Raw genomic sequence first — 22,141 nt, 5'->3', positions numbered from 1 at the left:
ACTGTTTTCCTCTGATGGCATTTCCCTCTGCTTCTGCTCCCTAACAGCAAGCAGTGTGTGCTCCAAGCCGAGTTTCCTTTCTCACCGGGAGAAGACCTGACACCACCCGCCTGTATGACTTCAACTCCTACTGGAGAGTACAGGCTGGAAACTTCTCCACCATCCCACAGTACTTCAAGGAGAATGGCTATGTGACCATGTCGGTTGGAAAAGTCTTTCACCCTGGTACTTCTTGCTGTCCAAAGTCTGGGTTATTTTTTGTTTCTTGCTCAAGTACAGGCGATCCTGTCCTGGGGTTGGGGCTGTCTTTGCAGAGACCTCTTAAGGTTGGGTGGACACCTCATTATTCACTGCTGACTTTTTAAAAAATCTTATGTCTCAAACTGGCTTTATGTTCTCACCCAAAGTGAAAAAGGGTAGAAGGAGTTTTTCTTTCTTTCAGAAACTAGTCATGGTGCTGTTTGGTTTCTTTATCTCATGGGATGGAAGGATATGCACTGGATGGGGAGCAACAATGTTGGGTGAGATTCTAGCTCTGCCTGACCCTCTGTAGCCAGGGTCCCTGTCAGTAAGTTAGAAATTAAGGGTTAGAACATCTGAGGACATCCCTTGTAGCCAGAGCTATTGCTGACTTGCCCAAGGAAGGGGCTGCTGCTTAAGGTCTGTGAATTAGGTCTGCAAAAGCAGTGTAAGCCAGTACCCAGAACCTATAGGGTGTCAGGGGCCGCCAATCCTAACTTTTAACACTGCCTGATAAACTGACTATCTTTAATGCCAAAATGAGAATGCTGAAGCACAGATAAACTTTAAGACTTTTTCTTAACTTGCAGAAAAATTTCATGATTATTTGACAAAATGTTTGAAAAGAGGAAAGTATAAACTAAATGTAAATCACTTATAATCACAGCATTCTGTTGGAGCTGTATTTTGATGACCACCCTGTTCTGGGCACATTGTTTTTCTGATGGAAGATTATTCTGTACATATAAAATTATACAGTGATTTTAACATAAAATTCTCCCATATAGTTACTCTTCATGCAAAGTGTTTTTTTAAATGACAGCACAGTAGTCTAACATACAGATCTACTGTATTTTAGTCCCAGTTGTTTTTAGATCTTTTCTGTCACACATATAGCTGAGACAAACATCTCTGAAGGCAGAGTGAATTACTGATGGGCAGTGTCACCAGGAATCCAGGTCCCTGGGTTTCAGGCACAGCTCTGCCACTTCTTAACTTTGCAGTTGACCTTGAGCAAATCATTCACCTTCTGAGCCTCAGATTGCTTCTCTGGGAAGCTGGAGTCATAGCTACTTTAATTACCTCCCAGAGGAGCATTCCAATGCTGGTAATTCAGGAGTGTGAAAGTGCATTGCAAACCAAAGCCCTGTATGGAACACTGTCTTATCATTAGGGTCAACTACTTGAATGTTTTCAGTAGCTTTCCTTTTGTTCACTGCTTACATCAGTAGGATTAGCAGCCTTCTTCTGTAACCCAGCTGGCCAGTCCAGGTTGAGGGTAACTTACAGCTGGGCTAAGCCTGGAACAGATTCGAAGGTGAATCTGTCAGGAATCATGTGCAAACCCACCATTAGGAGAACTTTCTGCAGTCAGTACTCATGTTATCCTCTTGTCTGAGTACAGCTGGAGGGAAGAGAGTTTTGGAAAGAGGAGGAAATACAGGAGAGGGGAGATTGTGTTTCAGGAAGGGAGGCCAGATATGGCCTGAGTGGTATTATTTGGCATCCTTCCTTCTGATGGTTAGATTTTTGGGATCAAGCTCTAATCACTGTGTGTTAGCTAGAGAACAAATGCTTTTCCTGCAGTCCTTGTGGAAATACATTTTTCAACTGGGTCTTTGTTCTTAAGACCTTTTTCTGTTAGTGAAGAACCTGCCAAGGATGACAACAGCTGCCATTGACTGAATGATAGGTATGTTCCAGTTATTGTGGGGGGCCGCTCCATTAATCCTCTCCTCAACAACAAACAAGGTGGATTTTTATGATAGTCATCATTTCCTCATTTCCTGAGGAGGAAATTGAGGCTCATGGAAGTCAGGTAGCTTGCCCAAGGTTACACAAGTACTAAGGGGCAGCACTGGGATTTGAATCCAGATCTCTGTCAATGGCCTTTGTTCTATTCACTATGCTCATTGTGCTGATGAGCTTTCCACCCACTGCCCCCCAGTGTGTCACTGTGCTGTTAATGCTTTCTCCCGTGGTTCTGACTGCCCTACCTTCTCTGCTCTTCCTGGGTAATCCCCATCGTTAGCATTTCCCCTCACACCCTCTGCAAGCCTTGCTGACTCCTAGAAGCCCTCACTGCCAACCATCACTGGACCCACATCACCTCTTGGCCTGTGGCCTCCTCCACTTAACACAGTATTTCTATTTTTTTGTTGTTGTTGATCCTCACCTGAAGATATTTTCCCATTGATTTTTAGATAAAATGGAAGGGAGGGAGGGAGAAAGAGAAACATCAATGTGTGAGAGACACATGAATTGGTTGATTCCTGCACAACCCCGACTGGGGGCTGGGGATCGAACCTGAAACCCACATACATGCCCTTGACTGGGAATCAAACCCACGGCCCCATGGTCCGTGGGCCGACGCTATAACTACTGAGCCAAACCAGACAGTGCAGCACTTCTACTCCAGATAGCTGGCAGTGCTTCATTGGCCTCACATGTTGCTATTTTGTCTTCCCAAATAAGCTGTTAACTACTGAGCTTGGGAGTGGGTTTATGCTTCATGGATGAGCACCTATCCTGGAGTTCTAAGACATGGGTTGGAGTCCCGGCTCATTCATGTAATATCTGGATGGCATCAGGCAGTGTACCAACCTTCTCTGAGCCTCCTCTTACCCACCTGGCCATGGTGGTGAAGATGCCACTGCCACCTCCTTCATAGGGGCAGGTGAGAGGCTCCAGTGAGGGCTCTGGAGGGCTGTGTTGCTGTAACAGGCTGACTTATCTCACCCTTTTAGGTTTCTTCCTCAGAGCTAGCATGAACTGCCAGGACTTAAGGGAGGTCAGATGCTTAGTGCTCAAATAGAAACCTAGAGAGAGTTGACTTTAGGGGGTACTTGTCATCATGTGGCCTATGCTCTTGATTTTATTGATAAAAAACAAACAAACAAACAGACAGACAAAAACCTGAGGCCCAACGAGGGGAGATGATACTTCTCAAAATGTTTACAAAGTTTTAACTTAGGGTGGGAAGGGCATTGGAAGACCCTTCATGTTTTGTTTAATGACTTTATTTTATTACCCCTCAAGGAATATCTTCTAATCACAGTGATGATTCTCCATATAGCTGGTCGATTCCTCCTTATCATCCCTCCTCTGAGAAGTATGAAAATACTAAGGTAAGGATGTAAATGGGGTATGGTTCTGAAGAGGGACCACTTTTTCTCTGTCTAGTAATTTAAGGTTAACTATTTTGTATACTGTATCTTTTTTTTTTTTTTTCAAGCTGCTTATTCATTGAGGTTTGTGGGTTTTGTTGGTAATCATAACTTGACAGATACAAGTGTTGAGATTTTGTCATTAGGTCCAATGGGGGGGGGTGGCTTTGTTTTAGAAACCAGTGGGCATGCCTTGTTCTAGAACCTTATGTTCTAGTGTGTAAGACTGATTTAATGGCTCCTTGGTGTTCATTCTGGATAAGGAAGGCTCTGTACTGAGGATTGTAGGAGTTGCCAAGAAATGGAAGGGAGAAGAGCGACCTGTGCTCTAGGAGCTTCAGCCTAGATTGAAAGAAAGGCATACCATCCATCTGTCTGTCTATCTTAGGCCTAATGGGTATGTTCAGGTGCTGAGACCTTTGATAGGATTTTTAAAATTTTAGAGCATTATGGAAAAAAGGAATATGCAAAGAAACGTAATCTTGGTTCAGATGAATCTCCAATATAAATGAAACTCAAATCCATATTTAAGAAATTCAGAAAACCAGGTGTAGGATTGAGAAATGACATGATCCTTGGATGTTTTTAGAGACATCATGTGGAGAAGGATGTGGTGTGGTGGAGAGGAGTATTTTAAATTCTTGGCAAGTTTTCATTTTAGAATACAGTGAAAGCTATGAGCTCTGGCCTTTGGCTTGAGGTTTGAATATTAACAGAATAAGATTGGAAGACAGACCTTCATTCCCTGAAGCTATCTTGATACTTTTTAGTGACCTCTCAAATGCCAGGCCCATATCCCTCACTCTGCTCATTTGTTCTCAAAGTGGCAGGTCTGACTGTAACAACTCCCCTGTGAGTCTTGCAGATCACATAGAGGGGAGCAAGTGCTGGGAGTCAGGTGCTGGACTGTCCAGCCCAGGGGTAGGATGGAAAAAGCAGCCTGTGGAAAGATGGTCCTTTTTGAGATGGAACAGTAGCTTCCACTGCCCCTGGGTCTTTTTTTTCCAACTTTTTTTTATTGTTGAAAGTGTTGCCCTGGCCGGTTTGGCTCAGCGGTTAGAGCGTTGGCCTGCGGTTCAGAAAGACCCGGGTTTGGTTCCCTCTAAGGGCATGTACCTCGGTTGCAGTTTGTCCCCGGCCCTGGTTGGTTGTGCGGGTGGCAGCCACTCGATGTGTCCCTTTCACATCGATGTTTCTCTCTCTCTCTCTCTTCCTCTCTCTCCCTCACACTCTACCTGAACAAAAAAAAAAAAAAAAAAAGGAAAAATGTCCTCGGGTGAGGATAAAAAAAAAAAAAAAAGACTAAGAAAGTGTTACAGATGTTCCCCTTTTTTCCCCATTGACCCCCTTCTTCCCCTGGGTCTTTGTGAGGTGGAAATCATGATCAAAACTGATGATGACCCTTGGCCAGCATGGCCACTTTGGGAAATGAAGCAGTAGTTTACATTCTGAACATGGTGTGGTTGAGGATCTAGGAATTCCATGGACTGTCACTTTATCTAGTTTACTGGGACCCTGTCACTTCCAAGCCTTAATCTGGCTTTGAAATTGAAGACATAAATAAAAAAAATTTTTTGAGCTATAATTCATGTACTATAAAAATCACCCTTTAATGTGTACAATTCAATGATTTTTATTATAATCACAGCTGTGCAACCATTACCAAGATCAATTTAAGATCATTTTCATTAATCCAAATAGTAGCCTTGTACCAATTATTATTCACTCCCCATTTCCTCTTAACCTCCAGCCTGTGGCAAAAACTGATCTACTCTCTTTCTCTTTGGATTTGTCTATTCTGGACATTTCATAAAAATGGAATCATGCAGTATATGGTCTTTCACTCAGCATAATGTTTTTGAGGTTCATCCATGTTGTAACATGCATCAATACTTCATTACTTTTTATAGCCAAATAGTATTCCATTGTATGGTTGAACACATTTTATTTATCCATTCATCAGTTACTGGGTATTTGTGTTGTCTACTTATTGGTTACTATGAATAAAGCTGCTATAAACATTCATGCACAGGTTTTAATATGAACTTAAGTTTTCACTTCTCAGGTAGAATTGCTAGGTCAAGAGTTTGTGTGGCCTTAGGTTTTTATTTTTTGGTATACACCTAAACATGGAATTGTTGGATCATATAATAACTCTATGTTTAACTTTTTGAGGAATCGCCAGAGTGCTTTTTAAAGCAGCTGCATCATTTCACATTCCCACCACAAACAACAATGTATGAGGATTCCAATTTCTCCAAATCCTTGCCAACACTTCTTTTCCATTTTTGAAAATTATAGCCACCCTAGTGGGTATGAGTGGGTATCTCATTGCAGCTTTGATTTGCATTTCCATGATAACTAAGGATATTAAACATCTTTATGTATGCTTATTGGCCATTTGTATGTTTTCTTTGGAGAAATATATATTCAAGCCCTTTGCTCATTTGTAACTGGCTTATTATTATTATTTTTTATTGTTGATTTGGATACAAATTTTTGTGATCATTGGTTTACATACTTGGGTTTCCTTAAATTATGACCTAGAGACAGAGGATTAACAACAGGGAGGTAAGTGTTGGTGGATTTCTGGCCCCTCCCTGGAAAAGAAGAAACACTTTTCTGTTTTTAGTTCTATTTCCTGTGTCCCTGTACTGAATGACTAATGCTTAATGGGCTGCTGATATGAATGTTAAATACATTGTGTGTGTAACATCCATGACTTCTCTTTCTTGCACTTAAAAATCTGACTTTATATATTTTGTTTTGAAAGACATGTAGGGGGCCAGACGGAGAACTCCATGCCAACCTGATTTGCCCTGTGGACATGGCAGATATTCCTGAGGGTACATTGCCTGACAAACAGAGCACCAAGCAAGCCATACAATTGTTAGAAAAAATGAAAACATCTGCCAGTCCTTTCTTCCTGGCCATTGGGTATCACAAGCCGCACATCCCCTTCAGATACCCCAAGGTGAAGAGCTGACTGAGGGCTGATCCAACACAGTCACGACAGCTGTGTTGTTTGTTAAAGGAGAGATTTATGTGGTGAAGGTGGCCACATCCTGTCATCCCTGGTCACCAGGGATGCCTGATAGCACCAGTGTACTCAACAGTGTGAAGATGGGATTCAGAGGTCAAGCCTAAGTAGAAGACTTAGTACATATAAGAATCTTGTTGGAAATGCTTGGCTTTCTACTTTCCTCCACTGGAGGGTTTTATTTCTTTTCTTTGAACTGAGTGAGCAAATGTTGGGTTGGTTGGTGAGATCATCATAGATAAGTAAGTCAGAGCTCCCAAAGCCTGCACTAGGGAATGGTCCTTGGTACACAGTTCCAGGGAATGTGAATCCCTCTTCACTAAGTGCCTTTCCTTTAGAGCCTGTCAGGTAAGACCCTTTACACAGGGCACTGCATTTCTTGTTGGGACCTGAAATCCTATGCTTGCATTAATATCATGTAGAGCTTGTAATTTCTTTTTAAAAAATATTTTTTCAGTTTTTACCTATCATGTTTTCTCTGGGCCTGAGCAGCCATTTTTTTACTTTGAAGAGAATGTCCCTTACCTGTGATGAGACGAGAAGGCATGTTCTTTGATACTGCTGATACCTTGCTTTGATTGAACCAGGAGATCTCACCTTCCTAAGAGGAGCTGTCAGCTCCCTTGATGGAGTGAGTCTCACCTTTTCTGCTGCTTGTGCAGAAAAGAGTTAACCTAGCAGGTCTGATTATCATTGTTTGGAAGTCCTGCTATGGGCTTGGCCCTTGGCTAGGAACCTGAATCTCTGAAGTGCTCTGACCATTCCCAAAACTTATGAGTGACTCACTATACCTAAACTGTTTATGCAAACCCCTACCTTCCTACTTGGAGTGGTATGTGCAGGCAGAGGATGCCCAGGTGACCAGCCCTAATAAAATCTCTAGATACTAAGGCTTTAATGAACTTACCTGGTGGCAGCATTTCACCATACATGTTATCACACAACTCATTGCTGGGGGAATTAAGCACATCCTGTGTGACTTCACTGCAGAGGACTTTGGAATCTTGTGCCTAGTTTTACCCAGATTTCATCTTTGTGGCTTTTTCCTTTGCTGGATGTGTTTGGTCTCCTTTTACTGTAATCAGTCATACCCATGGGTATGACTGTGTGCTGAGTCCCAGTGAATTACTGAACCTGAGGGTGGTTTGAGAAACTGAAAACACCTCTTCACACCTTTTCTAGTTGGAGGGGAGGTAGAGATAGGAATAGGAGGGGATGATTTGCATGAGGGAAGAGAACTGTGGTTAGTCTGTAGAAAGCAAGTCACAGTATTTCATTACCATTGGCCTTGTGGGAGTGACTTAAGGTCTGACTTTCAGGTGGGGGAAATATCTGAGTTAGTATTAGTAAAATACCATGTAAATGCATTACAGGGTTAGAGAAAAAGTAATATAAATACTGATAGAATCTCAGCTTTATGCCTTTGCCAAAAGAGTGACAACCTGGTGGCTTTGTGTGCTTTCCCTCAAGGAGTTTCAGAAGTTGTATCCCTTGGAGAACATCACCCTGGCTCCTGATCCTCAGGTCCCTGCTGGCCTCCCTCCTGTGGCCTATAACCCCTGGATGGACATCAGGCAGCGGGAGGATGTCCAAGCTTTAAAACTCAGTGTGCCCTATGGCTCAATTCCTATGGACTTTCAGGTACCAAGGACATATTTGGGAAAGTATTGGACACTATGGCATGATGTCACTGGAGATACCACTTTTCTTTCTCAGTAGATACTACTCCATCATGTCTTATGAAGAAGAACCTTTTCTGTATAAAGCATCTTTCAAAGTGCTGGGGTTAGGAGTTGTCTGAAGGCATTTAGGGCATGGAAAGTGCTGGAAAATAAAGAGTGTTACAGTCAGTGTCTCCACTTCCAAAGAAAGGGGCATCTGGAGAGTTGGGGACTCATTGTGGTGAGGAAGAGGCCTGGATGATCATCAGTAACTCATGGGGCATGTTGTTTAATCTAGGTGACAGTTCATCAGTTATGGGTTGGTGGGAAACTAGTGCGCAGCCCAGAACATTCATTTTGCTGGTACTTTTGGGACCCTCTCAGGGAAATCCAACACGGGCACACATCATTCTCAGGGGGTAGCTTGGTGAACAGGGTCTTGGAGCACAGGGAGCTGGGTTACCAACATGGCCAGTGTCATCCAGCTGCAAACTCTAGTTTCCCTTTGACATGAGGTGGGGGTGGAGCAGACAGTTAGAATCTTCACACTGATTCATCAGCTACCCTCTCCCATGCTGACCAATGCTACTTCTGGAATGTTCCACATTCAGACCTGCCCTTCTTTTACCATGTGAATACTCCAACAGGCAGTCTACAGTGGAAGGAAAAGGACCATGCTTTCAAAATATGCTTCCTGGACCACTTGCATCAGAATTGCCATGAGGGCTTGTTAGAACTGCAGCGTCCTGGCCCCACTCATACTTAGGAAACTAGAAGCTGGAAGTGGGGCACAAGAACCTGCATTTCAAAATAAAGCACACAGTTAACTTTGATGCACACAGAAGTTTGAGAACCACTTCTATAGGGTATAGTTCACAACACAATGTAATATACAAGAGTGTGGGTGGTGTGGAATGTGTTTTTCTCACATCCTGGATTTTGGATCGCAGTAGTGAGAGTTTGAAAAGCAGTAGACTCATCCATTTGTTTGGTTCCTAATTTCCATTAGTAGGGGTTCTGATAGTGAGGTTGCTCGAAATGCAGCTCCAAGGCTATACTTGGACACGTTGTTAGTACTGTTGCTTTAAAATGACCCTTTAAATGGGCTGTGTGACAGGAAGGGTGCTCAGCATTATGTGTTCTCCCTTTTGGTCTCCGTGGGAACCTAATGAGGTACCTGCTATCTGTGTTGTCCAGGTGAAGAAATTAAAGACAGAGAAGTGTGGTGAATTGTCCCAGATCACACAATTATCCATAGAAGAGTATGTAATATCAAAGTCCCATGGTTTATTTTGTTGGTTCCAAGCAGTTCTGGTTCAAATTCCTGTTCTACCCCATACCAGCTGCATCACCTCTGTCGAGTCATTTTATCTTTTGGAGCCTTAGATATCTTTTCTGTGAAATAGAAACCAGATGAATAAAGGTTTCCTGTGAGAAAACCTACTTTGGAGGTATTCAGTAGGGACTACAGAGAGCATGTGAAAGCATATAGGACAGTGTCAGTTGCCTGTTGAGGGCTCCTTCAAAGTTCTCTTGTCCTCCATTTGGTGGTATGGCTGCCCAGTTGAACACAGAGTTGAAAATGTGATCCAGAGGACCTCCCTGGAATACTCATGTACTGGTCCCTTTTTCACATTTATATGGAACTGAGGCCTTACTCATCAGCCTCTTACAGTTTTCAGGGTCTGTGCCCAAGCCCCATCACATTCAACTCTTGAGCCTCTGATTTCTGTGCCTTCTTTAGCCTCCAGCCTTCTAACTGAGCTACATGTGATACAACCACCTCAGGTTCACACTCGGGAATTTGTTTGCTCCTCCTTGGTCACCACCCTGACCACAGTATTTTTTTGCAGCTCCTGTACACCATGCCCTCATTCCTCACACACCTCCTGGGGGCTGCCTCCTCCTCTCCCCCAGTGAGTAGGCCCTTTCTGGGCTTCACACCTTCCCTGGATAGCTGATGCCCCATGGCAGGTCACTTATTGTTCTTGCTATGCACCTCAGCCATTGTCCATTTATCCTTGCTGCACCTGCAGTATCCTGATCACAGGTGTCACCTCTGCTCTCAAGCCTGAATTCTGAGGGAATCTCTGTAACAATGAAGCAGAGACACACACACCTGGCCTGTAGCCCCAGCAGTCTTGTGTGGTACAGGCTCTCTGTTCAGCTCTCAACTCTTTATGCCTCTCTGCCCCACACTCTCCTCTGCCTGGTCTTTCAGCGATGACCACACTTTCTGTTTCAGAAATGGAAGCTGATAGACAGTCTGAAGGAGGGGAATGCAAAAGATGAATGTGGGTACACATTCTGGCTGTGCTCCTTGCTAGCCATGTGACTCTAGACAAATTATTCAACCTCTCTAAGCCTCAGAGTCTTCCGTGTAAGATGGGTAATGCTCACCTTAAAAGGTGGTTTGGAGGATTACCTGGTACCAAGAAGGTATGTGGTAAATAATACTATTAATAATCTCCCTCTCCAGTAGCCAGAATTGTGCTTACATATGTACTGGGCTAGCAGTCTTCTCCCTAATCTTGCAAGAAGAGCTGCAAGGAGTTGGCCCCTCCCCAACCCCTTGGCCCATTCTTTCCATCTCTGCAAGTGAGGTCTCTTTTCCTCATCGGCTTCATTCCAGCCTTCACAGATGATCATATCCATCCCATCTTCAGAAGTTCTGCCTCTCTTTCCCCTACCTGTTTCTTCTCCCTTACCACTTTTTTTGCCTGCCCTTCAAGGGAGAATGAGTGAAACATGGTCTGTTCTTCCTGTGTCTGTGGCTTCACTGTCCATTCATTCGTCATCTGCCTCTGTGTGGTTTTCTGCTTGTCCAACTCACTAGAGAGTTCTCTCACCTGGGTCAGCACTGACCTTGTTGGCAAATAAAATCCATCCTGTTGGTGTGACTTTCCCCACGTCCTTGCTGCTTTCTCACTGTTGACCAGTGCCACCTTTTCTGAATACATCCACCTCCTGGTAGACTTCAGTCCCCATGGCAGTCCCCTCTTTCTGCATCTGCCACTTAGGAGTGCTGCTTCACAACATCAGTCCCAGGGACCCCAATGTCTCTTTTATGCCCCTCCACCACAGCCAGGCTCAGCTGAGCCCTGCAGAACTACTCCTCCAGCCTCGGCCTTACTCCTGATTTTCAGACGTGTCTATCCACTTGGCTGTACGAGCCATTCCCAGGCCATTGCCTATGGCAACTTCAGCTCTATAGGCTCTATGTGGCCATTCTACCACTCCTGCTCTTGCTTTTCTCCCTCCTCTAAATCATCTTGTGTAACCCCCATGCCATTGAATCAGCAATTGAATCATACCACCAGCTGAATGAGAAAACCTAGAGTCATCCTTGGAGTCCTCATCTCCTTCCCCTGCCTGCTCCCTCCCCTTTCCCACTCCTAATTGGTCTCCCTGATTCCTCTCAAATTTACACTGGCCTCTTGCTCTTTCGTCTCATCTTTACTGACCACTGCAGTGGATCTGGGTGTGATTTGTTTACTTAACAAGTATCTGTTGAGCCCTTCCTGTGCGCCAAACATTAATATAGTGTCATTTTTTCTTGAGCCCCTGGAATTTGCTCTGGGCTGTTTGCTGAGGAATCATGCTGACCTGCAGCCCAGACCACTTCGACTCCTCACCCTGAACATCCTCAGTGCCTCTCTTTGCCTCCAGCGTGGGACCTCCACTCCTTGGATGGGCCCACCAGGTCTGGATAATCTGGCCCTGACCTGCCATTTTAGCATCCTCCCCCACCTCCTTGCCCCCTTGTTTCATTCTCAAGCCACAGTAGCCTGGCCCGAAACATACCCTGCTCTGGTGACTCTGTCTCACACCGTGCTTTACAGCCCCTGTTTAGAGTATCTTACCCAACATTGTCTGACTACCAGCACCCCTTCTCAAATGCTAACTCCTCTGTGAAATCTTCCCTGATTTTCTCAGGTTGGCTTGAGGGCTCATTCTCCCATGTCATCCCTGGTCCCCACATGTAACATGCATTTTCTTGTCTCCAAGTCTGTGTCCTCATTCGACAGATGACTCATTAAGGGTAAGGACCACATCTGGTTTTTCCCCTATTTCCAGGGGCCAGCATAGGAAGGAGGGCATAGTCTTGAATAGGATACAGCTATCCTGACAGGTGTCAAAACTCCCCAAGTTACAGATTGAAGGCTTTTATTTAGTAGAAAGTTGAAGTAGGCCAAGTTTCAGCATAATCCTCTTAGAAGGTTGTTAGATGGATATATGCCATCTTTACCGCATGGGGAAAATAAGTGAGTCTCATGATTGTCTTCACCTGACAGTGAGAAAAGAAGACAGAGGATCCAGCTGATAAGATGGCTGGGCACAAGGTGGAAGCTGTGGCTTCTCTGATAGATCAGTAACCCCCTTATTTCTCATCCTTGGGGGTGGAGGTTCATCTTTGTATTTAATATTTGTGAACAAGACTGGGAGGGGAGTTACCCACAAGGCATGACTTCTACATCAGTGCTCAGCCTGGATACTCTCAAAGTCCCTCTTGAGTTTAGAGACCATGGAGAGTGTGCTGCTTTCTTGTCCCACCATTGCTCTCCTGCCTGCTGGGAGTTTGTTATAAATGAGGCTGACATGATAGCCACAGCCTATGAGGATAAGCAGTAGCTGTCATCTGCTGGGTTAGAAAGTGGTCAAAGAAAAGGCCCACCTACTGCTGTTATGAGTTGAACTGTGTTCCTCAAAAAGATACGTTGAAGTTCTAACCCCCAGCAGCTGAGCATGTTACCTTATTTGGAACTAAGGTCATTGCAGATGTGACAGGTTAAGATGAGTTCTACTGGAGTAGGGTGGGCCCTGATTCAGTCTGACCAGTGTCCTCATGAAAAGAGGAGAGAGATACATGAGGAAGAATTCCATGTGAAGATGGAGGCAGATATGTGAGTGCTATAACTGCGAGGCAAGGAATGCCAATGACTGCTGCCACCACCAGAAGCTGGAAGAGGCAAGATCTCCTCAAGTCTTCAGAGAGAATGGCCCTGCAGATATCCTGATTTCAGACTTCTGGCTTCCAGAACTGGAAGCTCATACCCTTCTGTTGTTTTAAGGCCCCCACTCTGTTATCCTTTGCTACAGCAGCAACAGAAAATGGATACAACTTTGGCATGACCTTCAGCAGACTTTGGAGGGACTGAGGGATCAGTTTCTGTGTACATAGTCATGTCCCAGGACCAATACGAGTATGTGAAGGAGACAGAAAGGAACAGTAAGTGGCACATCTATCTGCTGTGCCCTAAGTGAAAGCTAATCCTCTTAAAAATGAATCCTACTTATAGACTTGCATATTTCACTGTGACTCTGGGGTGAGGGGATGTAGATGATATAGAAATTAATGTTATGTTTTGGCTGAGAAAATCAAGGGCACCAGCAGAGGGGTGGTGTTTAGGAGGGATTTTCAGGTGAAAACTCTCTGTATGCTACAGCAATTTAAATCACAGTCACTCTCATTATTATTATTTTAATTTGTAGCGGAAAATACGCCAGAGCTACTTTGCCTCTGTTTCGTACTTGGATACGCAGGTTGGCCACCTTTTGAGTGCTTTGGATGATCTTCAGCTGGCCAACAACACTATTGTTGCATTTACCTCAGATCATGGTAAGCATTTTGAAATGCTCTGGTGAGTCACTAAAAGTTTCTAAACTTTTCTGTGAAATGTGCTCTTCTAGATTGCCTTAAACATAGGCATGTTCTTTTTTGAGAATCAGTGGTGCCGAATCCGGAGTCTTGGAGTGCTTGTATGACTACCTTGTGCATTTTGGGACCTCTCTCCATGACTCTGTGGGTCAGAGGAGCATGTTGGATGCTTGGGTGGTGGAGGTGGGTGGGGAGAACCTTGTATCAACTTTTTTTTTTTTTGCTTGATACTCAGCGTGAACCCTCTATTTGTGTGGGAAGCCCTTTTAATCCTCATTTCTAACCTAGAGTGTTGGAGGACTTTTTATTGGTCTTAGGAGGATCCAGAATATCCGTGATAGAACCCAACAAGGTCCTCAGATCTACCTCCACCCCTCCACCCCAGCCCTGCTGTTTGTTCTGCCAAGAGCCTAGGGTTCACAACTCTTATCTCTTCTAAGTCATTTTCCCACTTTTTCCAAAAATGGAAACACTTTCATAAAATTTCTTTTAAATTTGAAAATTGTAAACATGCCCAAAAGGAGAGGATAAATAACTCCCTGGTCTCCATCCATCTTGCTTCTTCCTAGGTATCCACTCATGGCAGTCTTATTCATCTCATCCTCACCCACATCCCTCCTCTGAATTATTTTGAAGCAAGTGTCAGGTTGCTCAGTTTTATGAACAGTAAATCTAAATTTTTGGCTTTTTTGAAGCATAACCATACTACCATTATCATACCTAGAACTAGGAAAACAATTATTTATTAACATCTAATATGAAACACAACAATATTAGAACATAACATGTGTTCACTGTAAAAAGAAAAGAAAAAATATATGGAGCATATCATATAGGGCCAGAGCACGCTGCCCTTTTATCCCATCTGCCCTGGGCTAACTGGCGCTGACAGAATGGGGTCATCTGCTAGGCTTTGGTTGTGACGCATGTGACTATGAGCTATGTGTGTGTACATATGTAATATACTAGTAATGAAACAAGGCAGGGTCCATTGTCCTATGTGTGCTGTTTTGTTCCCTGATTTGTTTTTTATGACTTAACAATGATATAGACCATTTTTCTAGTCATTTCTTTTTTTTTATTGTTGAAAATATTACAGCTGACCCTCCTTTTTCCCCATTGACACCCTCCTTCCTGTTTCCACACCCATCCTGCCTTCCCTAGCCTAGTGTCCATGTTCATTGGTTGTGTATATATGCATATAAGTTCTATGGTTTATCTCTTCCTATCCCTCCCATTCCCCATTCCACTGAGGCTTGTCAGTCTGTTCCCTACTTTCATGATTCTGGATCTCTTTTGGCCAACAGCTGATTTTGTTCATGATGTTCCACAAATAAGTGAGATCACTTGGTACTTGTCTTTCTCTAACTGGTTTATTTTTCTTAGCATAATACTCTCCAGGTCCCTCCATGTCATCTCAAAGAGTAAGAGATCTCTCTTTCTTACAGCTGTATAATATTCCATTGTGCAAATGTACCACTGCTTTTTTATCCACTCCTCTAATGATGGACACTTGGGTTGATTCCAGATCTTAGCTATTGTATGTTTGTTTGTTTTTTATCCTCACCCGAGGACATTTTTCTATTTTTTGTTCAGATAGAGCGGGAGGGAAAGAGAGGAAGAGAGAGAGAGAGAAACATCGATGTGAAGGGACACATCAAGTGGCTGCCACCCGCACGACCAACCAGGGCCGGGGACAAACTGCAACCGAAGTACGTGCCCTTAGCGGGAACCGAATCCGGGTCTCTCCGGACCGCAGGCTGATGCCCTAACCGCTGAGCCAAACTGGCCAGGGCTGGATCTTAGCTATTGTAAATAGTGCTGCTATGAACTTGTGGGTACATATATTTTTTTCTGATTGGTGTTTTAGGCTTCTTAGGGTATATTCCTAGAAGTGGGATTACTGGGTCAAATGGCAGTTCAATTTTTAACTTTTTGAGGTAACGCCATAGTGTTTTCCGTAGTGGCTGCACCAGTCTGCATTCCCACAAACAGTGTTCTAGAGTACCGTTTTCTCTACATCCTCACCAGCATTTATTGTTTGAGAATTTGTTGATGGCTGCCATTCTGGCAGGTGTGAGGTGATATCTCATAGTTGTTTTAATTTGCATTTCTCTGATGATTAGAAATGTTGAACATTTTTTCATATGTCTCCTGGCCATTTCTATATCCTGTTTGGAGAAGTGTCTATTCAGGTCCTCATCCCATTTTTAATTGGATTGTTTGTCTTCCTTTTGTTGATTTGTATGAGTACTCTATATATTTTGGATATTAAACCCTTATCTGATGTATCGTTGGCAAATCTGTTCTCCCAGGGAGTGGGTTCCTTTTTCATTTTGATGTTGGTTGCTTTTTCTGTGCAAAAGCTTTTATGTTTGATGTAGACCAATTTATTAAAATTTCTCTTTGTTTCTTTTCCCCCAGGTGATGTATCAGTGAAAATTCCACTATGTATGATTTCTGAGATTTTTCTGTCTACATTTTTATTTAGTATTTTTATGGTTTGATGACTTACATTTAAGTCTATTATTTATTTAGAGTTTATGCTTGTGTATGGTGTAAGTTGGTCACTAATTTCATATATTTGCATATAGCTGTCAAATTTATACAGCCCCGTTTATTGAAGAGACTATCTTTACTTCATCTTATGCTCTTGGCTCATTTGTTGAATATTAATTGTGCATACTGTCTTGGGTTGATATCTGGGTTATCTGTTCTGTTCTATTTATTCTGTTATATTGATCTGTAGGTATGTTCTTCTGCCAGTACCAGGCTGTTTTGATTCAATGGTTTTGTTTTATAACTTGATATCTGGTATTGTGAGCCCTCCCACCTTGTTCTTCTTTTTCAAAATTGCTGAGGCTATTTGGGGTCTTTTATGGTTCCATATAAACTTTTGGAGTGTTTTTTTTTTTTTTAGACATGTAAACTATGCTGTTGGTACTTTAATAGGGATTGCATTGAATCTGTAAGTTGCTTTGGATAATATGAACATTTTAATGATGTTGATTTTTCTGATCCATGAACATGGTATATGTTTCCACTTTTTTTATTGTCTTCTATTTAGTTTTTCAATATCCTGTAGTTTTCTGAGAACAGGTCTTTTACATCCATGGCTAAGTTTATTCCCAGGTATTTTATTTTATTTTTGTTGCAAAAGTAAATGGGATATATATATATATATATATATATATATATATATATATATATATATTTAATTTTAGTTCCCTGAGTGTTTATTATTGTTGTATAAGAATGCCATCAATTTCTGCATGTTAATTTTCTATCCTACTACATTGCCCAAATCATTTATTAAATCTATTAGATATTTAATGGAGTTTTTACAGTTTTATATGTACAATATCATGTCATTGGCAAATAATAACAGTTTTACTTCTTCCTTTCCGATTAGGATTAGATAGCCAATAAGAATTATGTTTCTTGGAAAACAATATGGTTTTACCTCAAAAAATTAAAAATTGAACTGCCATTTGATCCAGTGATCCCACTTCTAGGAATATACCCTAAGAAGCCTAAAACAACAATCAGAAAGAATATATGTACTTCCCCTGTTCGTAGCAGCACTATTTACAATAGCTAAGATCTGGAAACAGCCCAAGTGTCCATCAGTAGACGAATGGATACAAAAGCTGTGGTACATATACACAATGGAGTACTGTGCAGCTATAAGAAAAAAAGAGCTCTTATCCTTTGAGATGACATGGAGAGACCTGGAAAGCATTATCCTAAGTGAAACAAGCCAAACAGAGAAAGACAAGTATCATATGATCTCACTTATTCGTGGAATATAATAAACATAACAGTCTGAGGAATGGGGTATTCCCAGAGATGTGGAAGTGGGGTACAGACTGACAATCCCCAGAAGAGGGGGTGGTGGGGGAGAGATAAACCACAGACCTTATATGCATGTATGCATGAAAATGGACATGGACAACAAAGCTGGGAGAGGGTGGGGAGGGAGGGGGAGGGGGAAAAAGAAACATCTGTAATAAAAATGAATTAATTAATTAATAAAAAAAATTTTTTTCTTGTTTTTTGAGGTAGGCCTGTAGTGCTCTGAACTTCCCTCAAGAATGCTTTCACTGCGTCCCATAGATTTTGTGTTTTTGTGTTCATTTTCATTGGTTTCCAGGAATTTTTTTTTTTTTAATTTCTCCTTGATCTCCTTGGTAACCTGTTCATTGTTTAATAACATGCTGTTAAGCCTCCATGTGTTTAAATGCTTTTGCGTGTTTTTGTTGTATTTAACTTCTAGTTTCATGCCTTTGTGTTCTGAGAAGATGCTTGATATGATTTCAATCTTTTTGAGCTTGTAGAGACTTCATTTGTGTCCTATCATGTGGTCTATCTTTGTGCACTTGATAAGAATGTGAATTCTGCAGTTTTGAGGTGTAATTCTCTGTAGATATCTATTAAATCTATTTGATCTAGTACATCATTTAGAGTCTCTGTTTCTTTGTTAATTTTTATCTAGAGGATCTATCCAGTGATGTCAGTGGGGTGTTCAAGTCCCCTGCTATGTTTGTATTGCTGTCTTTCTCCTTTAAAATCCTCCAGAAGTTTTTAAATATATTGTGGTGCTTCTATATTGGGTGCATATATGTTTACCAAGGTTATATTTTTCTGTTGGATAGATCCTTTTAATATTATATGGTGGCCTTCATTGTCTCTAGTTGTAGCCTTTTTTTTTTTAAAGTCTATTTTATCAGATATGAGTACTGCTAACCAGGATTTTTTTCCTTTCCATTTGCTTGGAAAAAAATTTTTTTCCATTCCTTCCCTTTCAACCTATGTGAGTCTTTGTTTGCGAAGTGGGTCTCTTGTAAACAACATATATATGAGACATGCTTTCTTATCCATTCAGCTACTCTGCTTCTTTTTATTATTATTATTATTATTATTATTATTTAATTTTTGTTACAGATTTTTCTTCTTTTTCCCCCACTGATTCCCTCCACCCCCCCCTGCCCTGTCCCCAGCTTTGTTGTCCATGTCCATTGGTCATGCTTACATGCATATAAGTTCTGTGGTTTATCTCTTCCCACCCACCCCTCTTCTGGGGATTGTCAGTCTGTGCCCTACTTCCATGTTTCTGGGTCTACCGTATTCCTCAGACTGTTATGTTCATTATATTCCATATATAAGTGAGATCATATGATACTTGTCTTTCTCTGCTTGGCTTATTTCACTTAGGATGATACTTTCCAGGTCCCTCCATATCGTCTCATAGGATAAGAGATCTTTCTTTCTTACTGCTACACAGTACTCCATTGTGTATATGTACCACAGATTTTTTATCCATTTGTCAATTGATGCACACTTGGACTGTATCCAGAACTTAGCTATTGTAAATAGTGCTGCTATGAACATGGGGGTACATATATTCTTCCCGATTGGTGTTTCAGGCTTCTTAGGGGATATTCCTAGAAGCGGGATAACTGGGTCAAATGGAAGTACAATTTTTAATTTTTTGAGGTAACAACATATTGTTTTCCATAGTGGCTGCACCAGTGTGCATTCCCACCAGCAGTGTACTAGAGTCCTCTTGTCTCCACACCCTCGCCAACATTTGTTGTTTGATGATTTGTTGATGGCGGCCATTCTGACAGGTGTGAGGTGATACCTCATTGTTTTTAATTTGCATCTCTTTGATGATTAGTGATGTTGAGCATTTCTTCATATGTCTCTTGGCCATTTGTATGTCCTGTTTGGAGAGGTGTCTGTTCAGCTCCTCTGCCCATTTTTTAATTGGGTTCTTTGTCTTCCTTTTGTTGAGTTGTATGAACACTCTATATATATTGGAAATTAACCCCTTATCTGATACATCATTGGCAATGATGTTTTTCCATACAGTGGGTAGCCTTTTCATTTTGATGATTGTTTCTTTTGCTGTGCAGAAGCTTTTGACTTTGATGTAATCCCGTGTGTTCATTTTTTCCTTTGTTTCTGTTGCTTTAGGTGATGTATCAGTGAAAATTCTGCTGCGTATGATGTCCGGAATTTTGTTGCCTACATTTTCTTCTAGAATTTTTATGGATTCATGAGTCACATTTAAGTGTTTTTTCCATTTTGAGTTTAATTTTGTGTATGGTGTAAGTTGATGATCTAGTTTTATTTTTTTTTGCATGTAGCTGTCCAATTTTTCCAACAGCATTTATTAAAGAGGCTGTCTTTACTCCACTGTATGCTCTTGCCACCTTTGTCAAATGTTAATTGAGGATATTGCCTTGGGTCCATTTCTGGGTTTTCAGTTCTGTTCCACTGGTCTATATGCCTGTTCTGGTGCCAGTACCAGGCTGTTTTGATTACAGTCGCTTTGTAGTATAACCTGATATTTGGTATTATGATCCCACCTACTTTGTCCTTCTTTTTCAATATTGCTGTGGCTATTCGGGGACTTTTTTGGTTCCATATGAACTTTTGAAGTATTTGTTCTAGTTCTGTGCAATATGTCGTTGGTATTTTGATGGGGATTGCATTGAATCTATAGATTGCTTTGGGTAGTATGTACATTTTAATGACGTTAATTCTTCCAATCCATGAACAGGGTATGTGCTTCCACTTTTTTATATCTTCCTCTTTCTTTTTTCAATGTCCTGTACTTTTCTGCCAATAGTTCCTTTACTTCTTTGGTTTAGTTTTTTTCTAGGTATCTTAATTTTTTTGGTGCAGTGGTATATTTTATTGTTTTTTCAGTTTCTCTTTCTGTGAGTTCATCATTGGTGTACAAGAATGCTGTCGATTTCTTCTTTTTTTTCCCCCCAAATCTTTATTGTTAGATGTAAAATGTATTACAGATGTTCCACATTTATCCCCCATTGACCCCCTCCTCCCCACTACCGCCCCCCTCCCACCTTTTCCCACACTATTGTCTTTGTCAATTGGTTATGCATATAAGTTCTTTGGTTTATTTCTCCCCACCCCCCAACCCCTTTCCCTTTGAGGTTTGTCAGTCTAGCAATGAATTTGTGCTTCTTAATCCCTTCACCTTTTTCACCCATTCCCCCAACCCCCTTCCCAACTGGCAACCAAAAAATATTCTCTGTATCTATGAGAATGTTTCTATTCTTCCTGTTCATTTTGTTTATAGATTCCATTGTTGATAGATATGTATTCATTGCCATTTTGTTTGTTCATACATTTTATCTTTTTCTTCAAAAAGACCCTTCATCATTTCATATAATAACGGTTTGGTAGTGATGAACTCCTTTAACTTTTTCTTGTCTGGGAAAGTTTTTATATGTCCATCAATTCTAAATGACAGCTTTGCAGGATAGAGTAATTTTGGTTGTAGGTTCTTGGTTTTCATCACTCTGAATATTTCTTGCCACTCCCTTCTGGCCTGCAAAGTTTCTTTTGAGAAATCAGCTGACAGCCTAATGGGTACTCCCTTGTAGGTAACTAGCTGCCTTTCTCTTGCAGCCTTTAAGATTCTCTCTTTGTCTTGAACCTTTTGCATTTTGATGATGATGTGTCTTGGTGTGGGCCTCTTGGGGTTCATCTTGTTTGGGACTCTCTGTGCTTCCTGGACTTGTATGTCTGTTTCTTTCACCAAGTTAGGAAAGTTTTCTGCCATTATTGTTTCAAACAGGTTTTCGATTTCTTGTTCTCTCTCTTCTCCTTCTGGCACCCCCAAGATGCGAATGTTGTCACGCTTGAAGTTGTCCCAGAGGCTCCTTACACTATCCTCATTTTTTTGGATTCTTTTTTTCTTTTTGCTGTTCTGATTGGGGATTTTTTGCTTCCTTATATTCCAAATCGATGGTTTGCTCCTTGGATTTACATACTCTATTATTGAAGCTGTGTAAATTATTCTTTATTTCAGTTAATGCCTCCTTTAATTCTAACTGCGTATCCAAGATTTCGAACTGGTCCTTTTTTATGCTCTTGAGGCCCTCCCTAAGTTCACTGAGGTTCTCACTAAGTTCATTGAGCATCCTTATAAGCAGTATTTTGAACTCAGTATCTGTTAGGTTGCTTATCTCCCTTTCGCTTAGTTCTTTTATTGGGGTTTTGTTCTGCTCTTTCATTTGGGACCTGTTTCTTTGTCTCCTCATTTTTGCTGCCTCCCTGTGTTTGTTTCCATGTATTACTTAATGAGCGGTATGGGGCTCGCTGAGATCCGGTGCTGCTCGTTTGAAAGAATTTAGGAAAAACCTGAAGCAGGATCCAAGACCGGCCAATCCTATGGTTAAGCAAGTGGCAACAGCTTGGGTGGGCTTGAAAGTTGTGTGGGGCGGGGCGGGGCCTCAGGGAGTCAGCAGGGCGGGGCTACCAGTGTGAGCCAGGTTGCTGGAGTCCCAGATATGGCTTCTGTCTGCCGCCCCCGGGAAGGGCTCACCAAAGGAACAAA

General features: G+C 41.8%; 1 protein-coding gene across 3 annotated transcripts in view; it reads left to right on the top strand.

Annotated features, from left to right (window-relative positions):
• IDS (iduronate 2-sulfatase) overlaps positions 1-22,141 on the top strand; it is a 290,420-nt gene that overhangs the window by 1,428 nt on the left and 266,851 nt on the right. For 2 of the 3 annotated variants that reach the window (XM_036271020.1, XM_036271018.1), the window contains exons 3-7: positions 48-225; positions 3,280-3,368; positions 6,181-6,381; positions 7,918-8,088; positions 13,602-13,728. In XM_036271020.1, the coding sequence (XP_036126913.1) occupies positions 48-225; positions 3,280-3,368; positions 6,181-6,381; positions 7,918-8,088; positions 13,602-13,728 (766 nt within the window). The remainder of the gene's footprint in view (positions 1-47; positions 226-3,279; positions 3,369-6,180; positions 6,382-7,917; positions 8,089-13,601; positions 13,729-22,141) is intronic. The other variant, XM_036271019.1, reaches the window with a different exon arrangement.

The sequence above is a fragment of the Molossus molossus genome, unplaced genomic scaffold, assembly GCF_014108415.1.
Source record: "Molossus molossus isolate mMolMol1 unplaced genomic scaffold, mMolMol1.p scaffold_m16_p_2, whole genome shotgun sequence".
NCBI classification, from domain to species: Eukaryota; Metazoa; Chordata; class Mammalia; order Chiroptera; family Molossidae; genus Molossus; species Molossus molossus.
This window is presented reverse-complemented; position numbering and strand designations above follow the sequence as displayed.